This window comes from Theropithecus gelada, chromosome 8 (assembly GCF_003255815.1).
Source record: "Theropithecus gelada isolate Dixy chromosome 8, Tgel_1.0, whole genome shotgun sequence".
NCBI lineage: Eukaryota > Metazoa > Chordata > Mammalia > Primates > Cercopithecidae > Theropithecus > Theropithecus gelada.
The window spans coordinates 146,257,395-146,277,433 of record NC_037676.1 but is presented as its reverse complement, the minus strand read 5'-3'; the positions used below and the strand labels follow the sequence as shown (position 1 = coordinate 146,277,433).

The following is a 20,039-nucleotide window of genomic DNA, read 5'->3' as shown; positions in this document are numbered from 1 at the left end:
GAGCATGGAGCTGCGCAGTGCGGTCCCTGGGGGATCTGGGGGAGGGAGGCATCAGCCAGAGCCTCGGCCGACAGCGCTCCCCAGGTCCACTCCCCGCTCTGGTACCCTCCCCCCAAGCACGATACCCAGGGCCCAGGGCTGCTCTTGGCGCGTGCCCATCCGGCAGGGGTCCTTGAAGCGGCAGAAGAGCTTGTGCTACTGCTGCAGCGCAGAGAGAGGCTGGAGCGCGGTGGGCGGGGCCGGGCCTCCTGGCTCCGCCCGTGCCTCCCTGCCCTCCCCTCCTGCTGGACCTTTCGAGCAGTTATCGAAGTTTAGGTCGCCCAGGAGCACGCGTAAAGCCACGACCCCTCCACTTTGTTCGCTCTCAGCCTCAAACTTCTCGGCTCAGTCCAGCAGCAGCGTCAGCTGTTTGCTGCGCAAGGGCCCGTCCTCTGCGCGGGGAAGGGGGGTGGGGTGGGCTCGCCTCCAGATTCGGACCCCCATCTTGGACAGTCAGCTCCCGGCTCCCCAGTTCCTGATCTGTGAGCCCGACAGGCACCTCTCAGGAATTCCCATGCCTGGGGCAGTGAACATAGGGCGGGAGGTGGGGGCGGGGTGCAGGCAAATGTAGGGATCCGTAGCCGCCACGGAGAGGCGGGACCTGTTCTGAGGACCCACCCGCAGGGCTCACCAGCCAGTGCTTGCAAGTGCGTGCAGTGCAGGAATCCCACGATGTGGCGCCCGTCCAGGCTGCCCAGCTGCGCCTGCAACACCACGGACGGCCCCAGCTTCCCTCGCCTTCTTGGCCGAACCCCGCCCCCTCTGTGCTCTGGGCGGGGTAGGCCAGTACCTGTGTGGACAGTAGTCCCTTGGAGGCCAGTGTGTCCTCGCCACGCGCGTGGGGGAAGCAACGGAAGGTGGCGCACAGCAGCGGGTAGCGCGAGGCCAGCAGCAGCCCGCTGTCCAGTAGCTTGAGGTGCGGCCCGGTCTGTAGGCCAAGTGTGCCCATGTCGTACAGCACCGGGCCCAGGCTGGGCGTCAGGCGATTCACCAAGTGACGAGCTGCGCGCAAATCGAATACCTCCTGCAGGCACACAACGTCCAGACCCACGGGCAGCGAGCCCACCAGCGTCCCACGCAGCGCCCTGGGCCACAGCTGGCTGCAGTCCGTAGCCCTATAGAGCGCGGCGCCAATGGCCTCAGCCCGTCGCTGGCTGTGCGGCAGGTTGCTGAAGCGCGACAGCCTGTCCAGGAGCAGGCACAGATTGGCCATGAGGAAGATGAAGCAGCGCCCGGGTTCAGCAGGCGGGCGCCAGAGCGCGGGCGGCGCCCAGCACAGCGGAGGGGGGCGGTAGCAGAAGGGGCGGCGCCAAACCTGCAGCGCCAGCCAGAGTGGCAGGCGGGTCAGCGCCAAGGGCAGGCCGACCACCACCAGCAGCAGCAGCGCCACGACGCCGCTCGCCGCCCTTCTCAGCCACCCCAGGCTGATCGGGCTCGCCGTTGGTGCACAGCAGCCCAGCAGCTGGTCCAGGGCCCAGCAGGCCGGGGAGAGCAGCTCGTGGGCCAAGCGGAAGAGGGCGTGCAAAGCCGGGTGCGGGAAGGGCGAGGGCCGCAGGGCGTCAGTCGCCCGGGGCCAGTTGGGCGGGGATTGCATGGTACACCTAACTCTTCGGCCGCGGGGCGCCGGGGAGACTCATTGGCTTCCAGAGGACAAGCTGACTTGTCGGTGCATCAGCGCGAGCTGCGGGGGAGTCACAGGGGTGAAGGCCGCGTGGCACAGCGTGTGCGCAAAGCCGGTGAGGTGCTGACCCAGCGAGCCTGGCGGAGGTGCGGGTGTAGGCAGAGGGGCGCTTCAGAAAGAAAACCCGAAAGGGACCTGATCTCAAATCCCCACCCTGGATCCTCCTTGCCCCGCCCTATACACCCGCGAAGGTCACATAGGGAACCTGTGAGGTCCGCCCAACGCAAGCGGGATCGGGATGCAGCCTGCGGCAAGTGGAGGACGACCGTTCTTGAGTGCGGGCTGCGCAGGGCTGGTGAGGAGCAAACAGTGTGCTCTGCCCCCGGCTCCCCTGTACCCGCCCCCACGCAGGTCAGCATGGAATAAGTCGCGCACTCCGGCTGCCCAGACGGCAGAATCCACCCCACCCGCTACCCGTCTCTCTGCGGCCCGGTGGTGTCGGGCGCCTGAGTTCAAAGACCTGACACCTGAGGAGGGATGGACTCCCGCCTAGCGCCCCACAAAGTCCCCCAAAAGGCCAGCCCGCAGTGGTGATGGCCCTGTGGCCCTACCCCATGGAGCTTCCAATCTAAGGAGAGCGACTGTTGGTTCTGCCCTGCGGGTAGCTCTGCTGCTGCATGCGAGCCAGACGGAAGCGTTTCCCCATTCTCCCCATTCGTGGAGCGCTCCGGCATACCCTCAGGAGCTCCCAGGACAGGATGGCCGGTAGCTCCCAGGCTCTGCTAGCCTCCCACCTTTCTAATTGGGCCTGTGAACCAGCACACACTCTCCCAGTCAGCTGGCTGCAAGCGTCTCTTAAATAGCCCTGGGAGTTGGCAGGGAGGTGGAGAGGCTTCTGGCGGAGCTCTTCCCTGCCCTTCCCAGGGACGAAGAGGCTGGGTGTCTGGCTGGATTCCCTGGAGGCCTGGGAGTGGGGAGGGCAGAGGCAGGAAGCTCAGCAGCCCAGGCATCCTCGGAGGGCCTGGCACACCCTGCATACCCGCTCCTTCCCTGGACTCCTTGCTGGTTGCTGAAAGATTCCCATTGGAACTCAGACCTTGTGGGTCCACTGTTGCCTCGTGCTATCCTCTCTGTCTGGCAAGCACTGGTGCCCCAGGACCCTCCTCAGTTGGGGTTTTGATCTCCCTCCCATGGCAGCCAGCCTCCTTGCCTTCCTGCCTGCAGACTTGGCTCCTGTCTCACCCTGTGGTGTGGGCCCCTCTGCGCTTTCCTACACTGCACTTCTCCCCTCCCATGTCTTCCTCCCCAGGGACTTCCCATCCTGGCCGGCTCCTTCAGCTTCCTGCACTCTCCACAAGCCCTTCCCAGCACCCCATCTGCCCTTAGTGCACTGTGGGAGGCCCCTGGCCTGCCCCCAAATCCTGCTTGTGCTCCTCAGCTCCTGCAGCAGGTGGCGTCTGCCCTTGCCAGCTCTGAATCCCTCTCAAAGTCTCCAGGACCTGTGGGATGGCGTTGGGTGTCTTGGGAAGGGGCCGCCACTTCTCTGGGCTGCCCCATGCCCAGGTTGGGGTGAGGATGCTTTCTCCTGGCTCTTCTCCCTTGAATGTCCTCTTGTCCTCAAGGCCTGGAAGACTGCCCCCCTCCACCCCTCACCCAGCCCCGGCCTAGTATGGAGGCAGGGATCCCACACCCACATCCTTGTCTCCTCCCACCTCTGCCAGCTCCGTGCCCCTCACCACTGTGGCAGGCACAGAGCCACAGCCCTTCCCTCCCCGCTCCACCCCTTCCTGGTTCCTACCCTTCCCCATCCAGGTCCCAGGAGCTCCCACTGCTCTCAGTGCCATGGGAGGGGAGCCTGGGGGCCTTCAGACCAACCCCTCGCAGACCACTGCTGAGCCTTGGCCTCTCGGGCTCTCGCAGAGGGTCCAGGATGGACATTGACCTCCAGGGCAGGCAGGGCTGAAGGGGCACGGTGCAGGGGCCTGGTGAGCCACCTCAGAGGAGGCAGCACCACCCAGGAGTGCTGGCACAGGCCCAGCGACCAGCGTCTGTGGGAAGCTTTAATGGCTGTGCAGAAGACTGTGGGGTTGAGTGAGCCTGGACCTCCCAGCTCCAGTGTCACCAGATGAACATGGGCTTGCCGTCGTCGTGCGCCAGCTGGTTGAGGCAGGAGAGCAGCAGCAGCGCATCGGTGAGCATGCTAGGGTGCACGGTCTCCACTAGCACGCGCTGCAGGAAGTCCACAGTGTAGGTGCCGCCCTCGGACGCTGCCAGCTCTGGGCGCTCTCGCAGGATGCCATAGGCGTTCACCAGCTGTTCAGTCAGCGCAGGGTGCACCCGCCCGTTGTAGCCCAGACTCTGCAGCCTGTTCATGATGCTCACGTAACGCTGTGTGAGCATCTGGCACAGCTCCTCATCCAGCTTGTGGTCACTGGGGTTCAGAGAGGCCTGCGGGGAGAGCGGCCATCAGGGACCCTCCTTTGCCACACCTCCACACACGGGCAGGTAAGGGGAAGACCGAGGGGTACGTGAGGCTGCGAGACGGCCAGGATCCGAGGGGTGTGCGGTGGGGAGGTTCTGCGAGGGACCTCAAGGGTTTAGGACAGGGAAGCCCAGTGGGCAGAGCCGGACAGAGAGGTCTTCAAGGCCTGATCCGGGCGGGGCAGGTGGCTCCCAAAGCTCCCTAGTGGGGCCTCATCCACAGGGTGAAAGAGGATGCCCCAACCCTGTCATCTGCTCCACCCACCACCAGGGATTGCAGTTGGGCTGAGGCCTCCAGGGACTGAGGACAGGGGCCGTGGCTAGGCATCTGGAGGCGCACAGGGTTCCCTGACCCAGGGGTCTGGGGTTTTTCCCAGGCCTCCTCCTGGCTCCCTGCTCTGCTCCCTCTCAGCGTCTGAAGGCCCCCCCTTCCTTACCCTGGCCTCCATCCTCAACACCCTCTAGCCTGCACACCCCCTAGGGAACTCCCTTTCTTCCCCCAGCACTGAACTGACAACCCCAGCCAAGTGTTGGCCCCAGCACTGAGGGGCCTGTCTCCTTCACCTGCCTCCTCCTGGGCCTGGAAACCAGCACATCTGGGTCAGTTTCCACTCACTTCCTCATGCCCTGTGTCCTCCCACCAGCCAGGCAGTGACTGGGTCCCACCCTAAGGCCTGTAATCATGAAGGCAGCCCCTCCCACCCCGCCTGCCACTGCCCCCTGGATGTGTGACCTGGGCAGTTGTGGAAAGCCCAGTGCCCAGCTCAATGCTCTGTTGGCACCATCCTGAAATTCTAAGTTTTGAATTATTTTCATTTTGCACTGGGCCCTGCCAATTTTGCAGCCTGTCTCAGGTGCAGCTGCCCCCGCCTCCAGGCTTGGCCCTGCCCACTCTCTGCACAGGCCCACAGAGCCGCGGGTCTGAAGTGGAGTTGGGTGGGCTAGCCCCTGCCTGAGCTCCTCGTATAGTTTCCACTGCTCCAACACTTGGGGGAGGGCCACCCTCCAGTGTCCCCCAATCTGTCCCTGCACCTCTCTTCCAGCTACGTCCTACTGTGTCCCAGATGCCTGACGTGGTAGTCCCCAACCTGCTGGGAACACTCTTGCCCAGACAAGCTGTTCAGGCACCACCCCTTGGGGAAGGCTCCCAGGCTGGTCGTCGTGTGTGCGGGGTACCAGGCTTGGGGCTGGACTTAGGACTGGGCCCAGTTAATGTGACGCCAACCTCTGCTAAGTGCTCCCAGAGCCTGCGCTCAGCACCCCTGTTGCCTGGGACGTGCCTGGGATGCGCCCGTCTCTCCCCAGCGGGAGGTTCTTGGCCCCTGAGCCTTCTAGGCAAATGAGCAATATGCACAGTTGTGGGAGCAGGAAGACACCATCGAGGTTCAGCACAGGAGTAAGGGCCCGTGGACAGCCATGCTTAACGGCTGCTTCTGCACCACCCTGGGCCTGAGCCTCAGTTTTGCTGCTGGGATGTGAAGGAAATCATGGTGCCACGTGCAGGAGTGTTCTGAGGGTTACAGGCAGCGGCCCCGGTGAGCACTGAGCACCAGGTCACGCGGGGGCCCCCACCCCGGGGAATGGCAGTGCCCTCACATCTCACAGTGCAGCGAGTTGTGTCTTGTTGTTGTTTTGAGACGGAGTCTTGCTCTGTCGCCCAGGGTGGAGTGCAGTGGTTCGATCTCGGCTCGCTGCAACCTCCACCTCCCGGGTTCAAGGGATTCTTCTGCCTCAGCCTCCTAAGTAGCTGGGATTACAGGCGCATGCCACCACGCCCAGCTAATGTTTTAGTATTTTTAGTAGAGACGGGGTTTCATCACGTTGGCCAGGCTGGTCTCAAACTCCTGACTTCAGGTGATCTGCCCGCCTCGGCTTCCTACAGTGCTGGGATGACAGGCGTGAGCCACCACGCCTGGCTGAGGTGTGTCAGTTGTGTCTTATAAATATCACCCTGTCTTAAAAATATTCCTTCAAGGCCAGGCATGGTGGCTCACACCTGGCCACAGCTCAAGCCTCAGTTTGGGAGGCTGAGGCAAGAGAATTGCTTGAACTTGGGAGACGGAGGTTGCAGTGAGCCAAGGTTGGGCCTCTGCACTCTAGCCTGGGTGACAGAGCAAGACTCTGTCTCAAAAAAAAAAAATAAAAAAATTAAAAAAAAAATAAAAAAAATTTAAGGCTGGGCTCATGCCTGTAATCCCAGCACTTTGGGAGGCAGAGGCAGGCGGATCACTTGAGGCAGGGAGTTTGAGACCAGCCTGGCCAACACGGCAAAACCCTATCTCTACCAAAAAAATACACAAAAATTAGCCAGGTATGGTGGCGGGTGCCTGTAATACCAGCTACTCGAGAGGCTGAGGCAGGAGAATTGCTTGAACCCAGGAGGTGGAGGCTGTAGAGAGCTGAGATTGTACCACTGCACTCCAGCCTGGGTGACAGGATCAAGACTCTATCTCAAAAATAAATAAATAAAAATTAAAAAAAAATAAACAAATTAGCCAGGTATGTTGGTGCATGCCTGTAGTCCCAGTTAGCAGGGAGGCTGAGATGGGAGGGCCACTTGAGTGAACCATGGTTATGCCACTGCACTCCAGCCTGGGCGACAGAGTGAGACCCCATCTTAAAAAAAAGTTGCGGCCGGGCGCGGTGGCTCAAGCCTGTAATCCCAGCACTTTGGAAGGCTGAGACGGGCGGATGACGAGGTCAGGAGATCAAGACCATCCTGGCTAACACGGTGAAACCCCGTCTCTACTAAAAAGTACAAAAAAAACTAGCCGGGCGAGGTGGCGGGCGCCTGTAGTCCCAGCTACTTGAGAGACTGAGGCAGGAGAATGGCGTGAACCCGGGAGGTGGAGCTTGCAGTGAGCTGAGATCCGGCCACTGCACTCCAGCCTGGACGACAGAGCGAGACTCCGTCTCAAAAAAAAAAAAAAAAAAAAAAAAAAAGTTGCAGTAGGGAAAGGCTGTGAAGAAGTCCTCTTGCACGCAGGCCTGTAACAGGATTTATCACAAAAACTTCCTCAAGAGTGCAGGATTCCAAGACACTGCTTGCTCAAGGCCACTCGCTTAACAGTGGCCTTCACCAATGAACAAGGCCACTGCAGTGAGCTTCTGTGACTTCTAAACTTGGTTTCAAGGCAGCTTACATGGACGTCTCTGTCTTTAAAAGCTTCCCTTTTGGGGCCGGGCGTGGTGGCTCATGCCTGTAATCCCCGCACTTTGGGAGGCTGAGGCGGGCGGATCACCTGAGGTCGGGAGTTTGAGACCAGCCTGGCCGACATGGAGAAACCCTGTCTCTACTAAAACTACAAAAAAGTTAGCCGGGCGTGGTGGTGCGTGCCCGTAATCCCAACTACTTGGGAGGCTGAGGCAGGAGAATTGCTTGAACCTGGGAGGCAGAGGTTGTAGTGATCCAAGATCACACCATTACGCTGCAGCCTGGGCGACAAGAGCGAAGCACCATCTCAAATAACAACAACAACAAAATATATATATATGTATGTTAGCTGGGCGTGGTAGTGTAAACCTGTGGTCACCAGCTACTTGGGAGGCTTGAACCCTTAGGAGTTCATGCTTGCAGTGAGCTAGGATCACGCCACTGTTCTTCAGCCTGGGCTGTCTTGAGAGAAGAGGCTGGGGCAGCGGAATCGTTTGAACTGAGAGGCAGAGGTTGCAGTGAGCTGGGTACATACACTATTGTGTACTCTTTTTTTTTTTTTCAGGTGGAGTCTTGGTTTGTTGCCCAGGCTAGAGTGTAATGGCGCAATCTCAGCTCACCCTGGGCAGGTGACAGAGCGAGAGTCCATCTGAAAACAAAAAACACGAACAAATAAAAACCTCCACACACAAAACTAACCAAAGGATGCTTTAACCAGAGGCAAAGCTCAAACCTGGACCCACGCGGCTCACAGTAGCTCCTGCTCAGGCTACACAGAGGCCTGCAATCCACAGATAATCACAGCTGGAGAGAAAAAGCGGCCGGGAGTGCGGCTGGGCTGTTTTCTCAAGAGAAGCCCGAGTGGTAAGTAGCGATGCAGCTGCCCTCCCTGCCCGGCAGGCGCACACCCCCAATCCAGCTTCCCCATGCCTTCTACAGCCTGCCACACACGTGGCACAGACGCACACTCAGGCATGTTGGCAAAGCATCATTCTCCACATGTGTCCACAGAGGAGGCCATCCTGGTGGCAAAGGGCAAGAGCCGCCCGACCTTGCTGAAACCCCCACCTCGCCTTCCTCCGAGGAGACCTTGGGCTCCCACTGCCAGACGCCCCAACACCCGCCGGCCGCTGGCACTGAGCAGTCAGCTTCCTCTATCCCAGGGACTCCTCAGGTCATGGCACGTTTGGCCTGGCCAGAATGCAGGGTCCCCACAGCCCCTCATGGGCCAGCCTGCCCCCTGTCCCTGCAGGCCCCTGGCCACACACCTGGATGATCTTCTCCGGGATGTTGGAGACAGTGAAGCCGTAGAGCCGCACGCGCTCTGGGAAGATGCTGGACAGGATCCTTCGGTCCAGCTGGAAGGCGATCTCACCCACCAGCCTCTCCCAGGCCAGCTGCTTCGACTCTGGGGACACAGGGTCTCATCAGCCCAGGTGAGAGGGTGAGAGGGACTGGGGTTAGCAGCCCAGGCAGGCGGCAGGGAGAGGGCCTGGGGGCCCGACCCACATGGAGCCCGCAGTGTCACTGACCTCGGGCGCTCTCGGGGAACTTGCTCATCTTGCGGTGGGCCAGCTTCCGTTCCACCTCCATCATGCTCTTCCTCGATGGTTCCGTGGCGCGTGGACCCCGAGAGTCATTGACTGAAGCCGGGGAGGATGATGTACGAGGTGGGGAGTGGGGGTTGTGTGGAGGAGAGTGGGGGGCAGGCAGGTTCCGGGTTGGGGAATTGTGCATTCGGGAAGGGGGATGGGGGGCACCCTGGGCGATGTGGGTGGTGCTTGAGGGGGTGTAGCTGGTGGCAACCTGGGGGGTGAGGGCGGGGGCAGAGGCAAGGACAGTGACTGTGGGGGAGGTAGTGGGGGAGCTGGGGACAGATGCAGGGACCACTTGTTCCTGGGTGGCACTGGGCTGAGTCTGTGTGTCTGAAGTGTTGAAGGAGAAGGCCGTCTCGGGAGCAGGTGTGCCCATGGCTCCGACGGGGGTGGAGGTCTGGAGGGGTGTGCCTGCAAACGCCGTGCTGAGAGGCTCTGGGTCCTGAGTCGACCGGGGGGGCTCAGTGGAGAGTGGGACTAGTGATGTGGAGGGGACAGAAATGAAAGGAGGGGTATTAGAGTGAGGTGGGAGGGCTCTGCCCCGCCCACTATGCCACCCACCACCCAGCACACCCGTTACCTTTGGTGGTGGCAGCAGGTACCATGCAAGCTGGGGAGTGGGGCCCAGAGGGGCCTCTGCGGAGGGGCTCAGCCAGCCGCAGCCTTGGGGCCTCTGGCAGGACCTGGTTGCCCATGGGGTTGGCCAGCAGGTTCTGAGAGACCCCTAGTGGGGTGGCAGTGGAGCTGAGGAGGGGGCTGCTCAGAGAGACGGCCACCGTGCCCGTCACGGGGGCTATCAGGGGGCTGCTCTGGGACACGGCCACAGGGCCTGCCAGGGGGCTGCTGGGAGTCAGGGGGCCAGTGGAGGGCAGGCCCAGGGAACTGGCCAGTGTGCCCGTTGGGGGCCCCGCCACGGGGCTGGTCAGGAAGCCGGTGAGGGGGCTGCTCTGTGACAGGGGTGCTGGGCCAGACAGCAGCGTGCTGAGGGTGCCTGTCAGGGGGCTCATGAGTGAGCCCGGAATGGTGCTGGGCTGCAAGCTGGTTAGCATCTCGGCCAGGGGTGTCAAGGCCATGATCCCCACTTCTTCCAGGACTGGTTCATTTGCCACTGCTGGGGACGGGGGCAGGAAGACACCTGGGAACACAGAGAAAGCACTGAGGCTCTAGGGGAGCCCCTCCAGACCAAGGGGAGGGTGGTCGCAGGCTCTCCCTCTGTGGTAGGGCCTGGCCACAGTGCCCATCTGTCCCCGATGAGCTGACTGGTCTGACCTGGCCTCTCCGAGCCTCACTTCTTAGGCAGGCCAGGGTGGTGGCCTCTCTGCCTCTGTGGGGAGTCTGTGCCTGCTCAGAGGAGCCTGGGAGTGGTTCCCCAAGGCCTCATCTCCAGCCCTGATTTTTTTGTCAGTTCTCCCAGGCTCACTTCTCGGACCACTTGCCCACTGCCCCCAGCCATGGGGACGTCCCGCTGCCCTTTCCTCAACCGTGCCCACCCCTTGCCCAGCAGAGGGTCTCCAAGCAGCTGGACTCTCAGGTCACCAAGTTGGCCCCTCTGTTTTTCGGTGGAGAGAAGAGGGCCCAGGCCTCCTGACCACTATCTTTGTGATGGGGAATAAGCCCCACCAGGTGGGGGCTCCTCAGGGGGTCAGTGCTGCAATGGGCAGAGCCTCACGTGGCCCAGCACCCATGCCTGGTCCCTGCCCTGTGGAGCTTGCTGTGGCCTGAACAGGGATGCAGGTCAGAGCTGGTCACACACCCCGGTCCCAGACATTGCTTTATGCGCTCTTCCTGCCCCCGGAGCCTGCTCTCCCTGGTCCTGGAGGAGTGCTCCTTTTACTGGCCACTGTTTCGGGGAGAAGCCCCCGGTCCCCTGGGGGTGCAGCTGCTGGCAGGAGTGGTGGGAGTGCAGAGAAGGTTTTTGTGAGTATGCAATTTCATTGAAAACGTCCACTTTTGTTGTTATAAAAGCAGTACATGCTTATTATAGACAAAGAATGGAAATACAGAAAAAAAGATGAAAAACCACAGATAGTTCCATCATCCCACGGTTAGTCTCTATTGAGGAGCCGCGTGTTGCCTTGGAAACCTTCTCCACCGTGTGTATATAGATCAGGAGTTGGCAAGCATTCTCTGTGAAGGTCCAGAGGTAAATACTTCCACCTTTGCCAGCTGTATGGTCCCTGTTGCAACCGCTCAAGCCTGCCGTTGCCTTGAGAAGGCAGCCACAGGCAACCCGGAGGTGAATGAGGGAGGATGTATGGCAATAAACCTTTATAGATGAACACTACATTTTGGATTTCATGTGTCACGTAATAGTAGTTTTATTTTAACCATTTAAAAATGTACAATTCAATCACTTGAGCCCAGGAGTTCCAGACCGGCCTGCTCAACATGGAGAGACCCTGTCTCTACAAAAAATACAAAAATTAGCCAGGCGTGGTGGCATGAACCTGTAGTCCCAGCTACTTGGGAGGCTGAGGTGGGAGGATCATTTGAGCCCAAGAGGTTGAGGCTGCAGTGAGCCATGATTGCACCATGATCGCACCACTGAACTCCAACCTGGGCGGCAGAGTGAGACCCCCATCTCAATATAATCATTTTTAAAAAGTAAAATTCATTTTTTTTGTTTTTTGTTTTTTGTTTTTTTTTTTTTGAGATGGAGTCTGGCTCTGTTGCCCAGGCTGGAGTGCAGTGGCATAGTTTCGGCTCACTGCAACCTCCGCCTCCCGGGTTCAAGCGATTCTCCTGCCCCAGCCTCCCGAGTAGCTGGGACTACAGGTGCATGCCACCACGCCGAGCTAATTTTTGTGTTTTTAGTAGAGACGGGTCTCACCATGTTGGCCAGGATGATCTCGATCTCTTGACCTCGTGATCTGCCTGCCTCGGCCTCCCAAAGTGCTGGGATTATAGGCATGAGCCACCGCGCCAAGCCGTAAAATTCATTCTTTTTTTTTTTTTTTTTTTGAGACGGAGTCTCGCTCTGTCGCCCAGGCTGGAGTGCAGTGGCGTGATCTTGGCTCACTGCAAGCTCTACCTCCTGGGTTTACGCCATTCTCCTGCCTCAGCCTCCCGAGTAGCTGGGACTACAGGTGTCTGCCACCTCGCCCGGCTAATTTTTTTTCTCTTTGTATTTTTTAGTAGAGACGGGGTTTCACTGTGTTAGCCAGGATGGTCTCGATCTCCTGACCTCGTGATCCGCCTGTCTCGGCCTCCCAAAGTGCTGGGATTACAGGCTTGAGTTACCGCGCCCGGCCGTAAAATTCATTCTTAACAGGTTGTGTGCAAAGGTAGTAGTGGCATAGATCACATGCCCTTTTGTACCTTGCCTCTTTTCACGGGACCCACACTACGGCAGCTCCGGCATTGTGATTCTTTGAGAATGACACTATTGTAGCTGCAGAGGCCTCATCTTACGGACATGCTATTTTTTTTACTGAGCCTATCCCAATGGTTGGGCGTTTAAATTGATTCCTGTGTTCCCTGATGACAAAAACCCTATTATGTAAGTCTTTATGATTGATTTTTTTTTCCTGAAAATAGACATTTTAGAGGCTTCCTCGAAAGAGTTCTAATGTTCCCCAGGAAGTCTCTGGGTGCACTACCTCTATCTCTTCTGTCGCTAATCCTCTGTGATATGTGGTGAGATGTTCTGCCACATTATTTGCCTTTTGAATTCTAAGTTCTGGGCCGGGTGTGGTGGTTCATGCCTGTAATCCTAGCACTTTGGGAGGCCAAGATGGGCGGATCGCTTGAGCTCAGGAGTTTGAGACCAGCCTGGGCAACATGGTGAAACTCCGTCTCTACAAAAAATCCAAAAATTAGTCGGGTATGGTGGCATATGCCTGTAGTCCCAGCTACTTGGGAGGCTGAGGTGGGAGGATCACCTGATCCCAGGAGGTCAGGGCTGTGGCGAGCCGTGATCGTGCTACTGCACTTCAGTCTGTGAGATCGTGTCTCATAAAAACCGAAAAACTTCTAAGTTCCGTTTTCCAAACAAATAAATCAAAATTGCACAATCCAATCAACTGCTCTTTTACTTATGTATTTATTTTTATTTTTAGAGATGGGAATCTAATTCTGTGGCCCAAGCTGGTCTCAAACTCCTCAAGCAATCCTCCTGCCTCAGCTTCCTAAAGCGATGGGATTATAGTTGTCAGTCACCACTCCCAGCCTGGTCTTTTATGATTTCTTGTTTTGACTTTTTAGAAAGTTTTGTTTTAGGACCCAGGAGACAATAAAGCTTATGGGCCAAAGGCAAGCAGTTCATGCAGAAGGCAGACTTGAAGGAGAGGGAGCACAGGGTGGGGCAGATGGAGGGATGGGCTGCATGTGTTGAGGTGGAGGATGGAGCTCAGAGTGGGGCTGTCTGTCCTGCTTGGCCTCCATTTCCTTAGGAGAGCCCAGGGTCTGGGCGATGTGGGAAAGGACCACTTTGGGGGAACATGTCCAGGATGGCCGGGGAGAGGCAGTCAGGGGCCACTGTCTCTGCACGGCCAGGGCAGCCTAAGGAGCACCAGTGGTCCCAATGTTTGAAGCAGCCAGGTCAGGCGAGAAGACAGGACAAATGCTTCCTCTTGTCGCCTGCTCTGGGAAGATGACCGCTGTGGAGGGACCAGCTGGTCAGGGCTGAGAGGGAGCACAGCACTGGACAGGCCATGGCCTCGTCCCCAGAGGGAAATGACCCAGTGTTTTTCGACCAAGTTGGATTCCAGGCAGACCATCACATAGCACACAGAAGGTAACCAAAGGAGCAATCCACAGAAAGTCTAACACCAAAATGTATAAAGCAGAAACGGGGACTCCCAGGAGGTGCTGGAGTGGCCGCTTTGTCAAGGTCCAGGACAGAAGGAACATGGCGCAGGCACAGATGGTGGAATTACAAAGCCAGTCTACTATCTAATGTGCTGCTGCACACTGAGAGGGTGGTGTGGCTGCTGTGAGCTGGATGCTATTGGTACCCTCTGCCCCTCACCCAAATACAGTAAGTGCTACCCACTTTCTTCGCATGCTGCCCTCATCCTGCCAGGAACAAGGACTCCAGGGAAGGCCAAGTACAAATCAGAAACAGAAGCATGTGGACAGAGTTGATAAGGGGAGGGCAGGCGGGCCTGGGGAGGAGAGCCTGTGAGAGCAGGGGGTAGATGCCAGGCCTCAGAAAGACCCATCCTGTTTGTCTGTTAATGGCAAAACCTGGCACAACTGGCCGGGAGCGGTGGCTCACGCCTGTAATCCCAGCACTTTGGGAGGCCGAGACAGGCGGATCGCAAGGTCAGGAGATCGAGACCATCCTGGTTAACATGGTGAAACCCCATCTCTACTAAAAATACAAAAAATTAGCTGAGAGTGGTGGCGGGTGCCTGTAGTCCCACCTACTCAGGAGGCTGAGGCAGGAGAATGGTGTGAACCCGGGAGGCGGAGGTTGCAGTGAGCCGAGATTGTGGCATTGCACTCTAGCCTGGTGACAGAGCGAGGCTCCATCTAAAAATAAATAAATAAATAAATAAATAAATAAATAAATAAATAAATAAAAGCTGAGAGTTGCATTCTGCACTCTGAAAAAGAGGTGGGTAAATACTCCCCATGTATCTGGTGATGTCCTTTAAGGGGTGTATGTGAATATCAAGTTAATTTTTTTTCTTTATATTTTCGTGTACTTTCCAAAATCTTCACAATATGAGTGTGTATTTTAAAAAACACACTTTATGAAGAAAAGTGTTTTCTAAAAAAAAAAAAAAAAAAAAAGTACATTTCTGCCTGGTTTTGTCTTGAGACCAGGAGGGGCCACAGCCCTGCTCACACTTAGCAAACAAAGCTAGGCCCTTACGGGCAAGGCTGGTTCAGGGGTGGCCCAGCCTCACATGGAGAGGGATCTGTGCTTCCTTCCCAGGCTGTGCCATGGAGGCCCCTGCGTGCCCAGTCCTCTTTGTGGCACCTTTGGCTTCCCTGTCCTCCAGCACTCACTCTACAAAGTGCGCCTCCCCAGGAGACCTCCTGCCTTCCCTGGCCAATGCTGGGCCTTTGTGGTCAACTGGGCAGAGCCCTGTAAATAGGCCAACTGCAGAGGAGGGACGGGGAGAACTCAGATGGATAGAAGTAAAGGTTAGGCCCTGAAAAATAAGGGATTTTCAAATCCAAATGACCTGGCTGCATCCCACCAGCACAAATGCAACCTCAGCTCTTGCAGGTAGAGCAGAGTGCCCATAGGACCACCTCCCCATCAGGACTCCTTGTCCTCTCCTTCCTTTTCAGATGGGATTTGCTTGCCAGTGCTGAATAGTGATGTGGCCGCCTCTCCCAGGGCCCTGTGCCTCTGCTGGTGGTGATACCCAACATATTTCAGCGTGGACTGAGAAAATCCAATGTTAGCATAAAACCAAAGCCCAGATGAGGCACTGAAGATGCAAAGTCACTGAGGCCAGTGCATGCCACCCACACCAGTCCGCAGGGCCCATCACATCTGCTTTCACTGCCCATGAGTAAGGATGTGTGTGCTGCGTTTGTCTTTCCCTTTGGACTCAAACTAGTCAGACAGGTAGCAACGGAAAATGGAGGATTAGAGAGCTCCACAATTTCAGCCCTCTACCAAAGCTATGGTTAAGCTGGCAAAAATGATCAGAGTAAACTTTTTTGGGGTCTCCAGAATCTAATAAAAATCTTACAATAACTAGGGGAATGCTTAATGAAGAAGCTATTAAATTTTGGGAAGAAAACATTGACATTTTAACTTTTCTTTCTTTCTTTCTTTCTTTTTTTTTTTTGTGAGATGGAGTCTCACTCTTGTTGCCCAGGCTGGAGTGCAACAGCACTATCTTGGCTCACTGCAACCTCTGCCTCCTGAGTTCAAGCGATTCTCCAGTCTCAGCCTCCCAAATAGCTGGGATTACAGGTGTGTGCCACCATGCCCAGCTAACTTTCTTGTATTTTTAGTAGAGATGGAGTTTCACCATGTTGGCCAGGCTGATTGCTCTTGTTGATATCAAACAAAATAGACTTTAAATCAAAACTTGTTACAAAAGGCAAAGAAGAACATTACATATTAATAAAAGGTTCAGTACAATAAAATGTAACAATATTAACATTCATGCGCTTAATAACGGATCTGCAAAATGTATAAAGGAGAAATTGATAGAATCAAAGTCAGAAATAGACAGTTCTACAATAATATTTGGAGACCCCACTTTCGGTAGTGGATAGAACTAGACAGAAGATCAGTAAGGAAATAGAGAACTCAAACCTTTCTACAAACCAACTAGCCCCAATGGACATACACAAAACATTTCCATCCAACAACAGCAGAATATACATTCTTCTCAAGCGCACGTGAGACATTCTCCAGGATGGGTCACAAAAAAAGTCTCAATATGTTTTAAAATATTGAAATCATATAAAGTATCTTCTCTGACCTTAAGAATGAGACTAGAGGCCGGGCGCGGTGGCTCACGCCTGTAATCCCAGCACTTTGGGAGGCCGAGACGGGCGGATCATGAGGTCAGGAGATCGAGACCATCCTGGCTAACACAGTGAAACCCCGTCTCTACTAAAAAAATACAAAAAAACTAGCCGGGCGAGGTGGCAGGCGCCTGTAGTCCCAGCTACTCGGGAGGCTGAGGCAGGAGAATGGCGCAAACCCGGGAGGCGGAGCTTGCAGTGAGCTGAGATCCGGCCACTGCACTCCAGCCCGGGCGACAGCGCAAGACTCCGTCTCAAAAAAAAAAAAAAAGAATGAGACTAGAAATCAATAACAGATGGAAATCTGTAAAATTCACAACCGTGGAAATTAAACAACACACTTTATTTTTATTTTTATTTTTATTTGAGACGGAGTTTTGCTCTTGTTGCCCAGGCTGGAGTGCAACGGTGTGCTCTCAGCTCACTGCAACCTCCACCTCCCAGGTTCAAGCGATTCTCCTGCCTCAGCCTCCTGAGTAGCTGGGATTACAGGCGTGCACCACCACACCCGGCTAACTTTTTTGTATTTTTAGTAGAGACGGGGTTTCTTTGTGTTGGTTGGGCTGGTCTTGAACTCCCGACCTCAGGTGATCTGCCTGCCTAGGCCACCCAAAGTGCTGGGATTATAGGTGTGAGCCACTGCGCCTGGCCAATACACTCTTAAATAACCAATAGCTCAAATCATAAGATAAGTTAGAAAATACTTTGATACAAGTAAAAATGAAAACACAGCATGGCCAGGTGTGGTGGCTCACACCTGTAATCCTAGCACTGGAGGAGGCCGAGGTGGGTGGATCACTTGAGGTTAGGAGTTTGAGGCCAGCCTGGCCAACATGGTGAAAACCTGTCTCTACCAAAAATACAAACATTGGCCGAGCACACCTGTGGTCCCAGAGACTCGGGAGGCTGAGGCGGGAGGATCACTTGAGTCTGGGAGTGTGTGGTTACAGTGAGCAGTGATTGCACCACTGTACTCCAGCCTGGGCGACAGAGCAAGACTCTGACTCAAAAAAAAAAAAAAAAATCAATTGTATTTGTATACACTTGCAATAAACAATCTAATAATTACATCGAAAAAATAACTGACAAGCATCAAAAAGAATAAATTAGGAATAAACTTAACAAAATAAATATAAAACTTACCCCCTGTAAACTATAAACAGTGTTGAAAGACATTAAAGAATATATAAATAGGCCGGGCGCGGTGGTTCAAGCCTGTAATCCCAGCACTTTGGGAGGCCGAGATGGGAGGATCACAAGGTCAGGAGATCGAGACTATCCTGGCTAACATGGTGAAACCCCGTCTCTACTAAAAAAAAATACAAAAAAACTAGCCGGGCGAGGTGGCGGGCGCCTGTAGTCCCAGCTACTCTGGTGGCTGAGGCAGGAGAATGACGTAAACCCGGGAGGCGGAGCTTGCAGTGAGCTGAGATCCGGCCACTGCACTCCAGCATGGGCGACAGAGCGAGACTCCGTCTCAAAAAAAAAAAAAAAAGAATATATAAATAAATGGGAAAACAACCCATTTTCATAGATTAGAAGACAATATTGTAAAGAGAGCAATAATTCCTGAATTGATATGCAGATTTAGTGCCATCCCTCTCAGAATCCAAGCTGACCACTTTGTAGAAATCGACAAGTTTATCCTAAAATTTACATGGAGTTATAAGGGACCCAGAATGGCCAAACTGAGATTGAAAAAGTTGGCCAGGCACGGTGGCTCACGCCTGTAATCCCAGCACTTTGGGAGGCTGAGACAGGTGGATCACGAGGTCAGGAGATTGAGACCATCCTGGCTAACAGGGTGAAATCCTGTCTCTACTAAATGTACAAACAATTAGCCAGGAGTGGCGGCAGGTGCCTGCAGTTCCAGCTACTTGGGAGGCTGAGGCAGGAGAATGGCGTGAACCCAGGAGGCGGAGCTTGCAGTGAGCCAAGATGCGCCACTGCACTCCAGCTTAGGCAACAGTGCAAGACTCCATCTCAAAAAAAATAAATAAATAAAAATAAAAATAAAAAGTTGGAGGATTCCTGTATTTCAAAACTCACTACAAAGCTAAGTAATCTTAGTGGCACTGGCGTAAGGACAGACATATAGATCAATGAGATAGCCTGGGAGTCCAGAAATAAACGGAGTCTCCCTCTGTCACCCAGGCTGGAGTGCAGTGGTGCGATCTCTGCTCACTGCAGCCTCTGCCTCCCAGGTTCAAGTGATTCTCCTGCCTCAACCTCCCGAGTAGCTGGGATTACAGGCACACACCACCACACTTGTCAGATTTTTGTATTTTTATTAGAGATGGGGTTTCAACATGTTGCCCAGGCTGGTCTCAGAACTCCTGACCTCAAGTGATCTGCCCACCTTGGCCTCCCAAAGTGCTGAGATTACAGGCATGAGCTACTGTGCCTGACCCTGTACCAACTGATTTTTGGCAAGTGTGTAAAGACAATTCAATGGGAGAAAATCATTTAAAAAAAATTTTTTTTAGTTCCGGGGTACATGTGCAGGATGTGCAGGTTTGTTACATAGGTACGTGTGTGCCACTGTGGTTTGCTGCACCTATCAACACATCACCTAAGTATTAAGCCCAGCATACATTAGCTATTTTTCTGATGCTCTCCCTCCCCCAACCCCTCCGACAGGCCACAGTGTGTGATGCTCCCCTCCCTGTGTCCACGCGTTCTCATTGTTCAGCTCCCATTTATGAGTGAGAACATGCAGTGTTTGGCTTTCCTCTCCCTGGGTTAGTTTGCTGAGGATAATGGCTTCCAGCTCCATCCATGTCCCTGCAAAGGACATGATCTTGTCCCTTTTTATGGCATAGTATTCCAAGGTACGTATGTACCACATTTTCCTTATCCAGTCTATCATTGGTGGGCATTTGGGTTGATTCCATGTCTTTGCTATTGTGAATAGTGCTGCAATGAATATACACATGCATGCATTCTTCATAATAGAATGATTTATATTCCTTTGGGTATATACCCAGTAATGGGATTGCTGGGCCAAATGGTATTTCTGGTTCTAGGTCTTTGATGAATTGTCACATTCCCTTCCACAATAGTTGAACTAGTTTACATTCCCACCAACGGTGTAAAAGTGTTCCTATTTCTCTACAGCCTTGTCAGCATCTGTTGTTTCTTGACTTTTTAAAAATTGCCATTATGACTGGTGTGAGATGGTATCTCATTGTGGTTTTGATTTTCATTTCTCTAATAATCAATGATGATGAGCTTTTTTTCATATGTTCATTGGCTGCTTAAATGTCGTCTTTTGAGAAGTGTCTGTTCATGTCCTTTGCCCACTTTTTGATGTTTTTTTTTTTCTTGTAAATTTGTTTAAGTTCCTTGTAGACTCTGGATGTTAGACCTTTGTCAGATGGATAGGTTGCAAAAATTTTTTCCCATTCTATAGGTTGTCTCTGCTCTGATGATAGTTTCTTTTGCTGTGCAGAAACTCTTTAGTTTAATTAGATCTCATTTGTCAATTTTTGCTTTTGCTGCAATTGCTTTTGAAGTTTCTGTCATAAAATCTTTTGCCTGTGCCTATGTCCTGAATGGTATTGCCTAGATTTTCTTCTAGAGTTTTTATAGTTTTGGGTTTTACATTTAAGTATTTAATCCATCTTGAGTTATTTTTTCTATAAGGTTTAAGGCGTCCAGTTTCAATTGAAAAAAAAATCTTTTTTTTTTTTTTTTTGATGGA

The 20,039-nt window shown here is 54.3% G+C and overlaps 2 protein-coding genes across 3 annotated transcripts in view; both read right to left on the bottom strand.

The window, feature by feature from the left end:
* Positions 1–384: 384 nt before the first annotated feature.
* Positions 385–1,633, bottom strand: SMPD5 (sphingomyelin phosphodiesterase 5). The gene is made up of 3 exons (XM_025394347.1): positions 830–1,633; positions 671–743; positions 385–431 (listed from the first exon to the last, which is right to left on the bottom strand). The coding sequence occupies exons 1-3, from the start codon at positions 1,631–1,633 to the stop codon at positions 385–387; spliced, it is 924 nt and encodes a 307-aa protein (XP_025250132.1).
* Positions 1,634–3,620: 1,987 nt separating this feature from the next.
* SPATC1 (spermatogenesis and centriole associated 1) overlaps positions 3,621–20,039 on the bottom strand; it is a 39,133-nt gene continuing 22,714 nt past the window's right edge. The window contains exons 2-5 of one of the 2 annotated variants that reach the window (XM_025393451.1): positions 9,471–10,025; positions 8,828–9,367; positions 8,564–8,703; positions 3,621–4,108 (exon numbers count right to left, since the gene is read on the bottom strand). In XM_025393451.1, coding sequence (XP_025249236.1) covers positions 3,779–4,108; positions 8,564–8,703; positions 8,828–9,367; positions 9,471–10,025 — 1,565 coding nt within the window. In that variant the 3' untranslated portion in view covers positions 3,621–3,778. The remainder of the gene's footprint in view (positions 4,109–8,563; positions 8,704–8,827; positions 9,368–9,470; positions 10,026–20,039) is intronic. The other variant, XM_025393453.1, reaches the window with a different exon arrangement.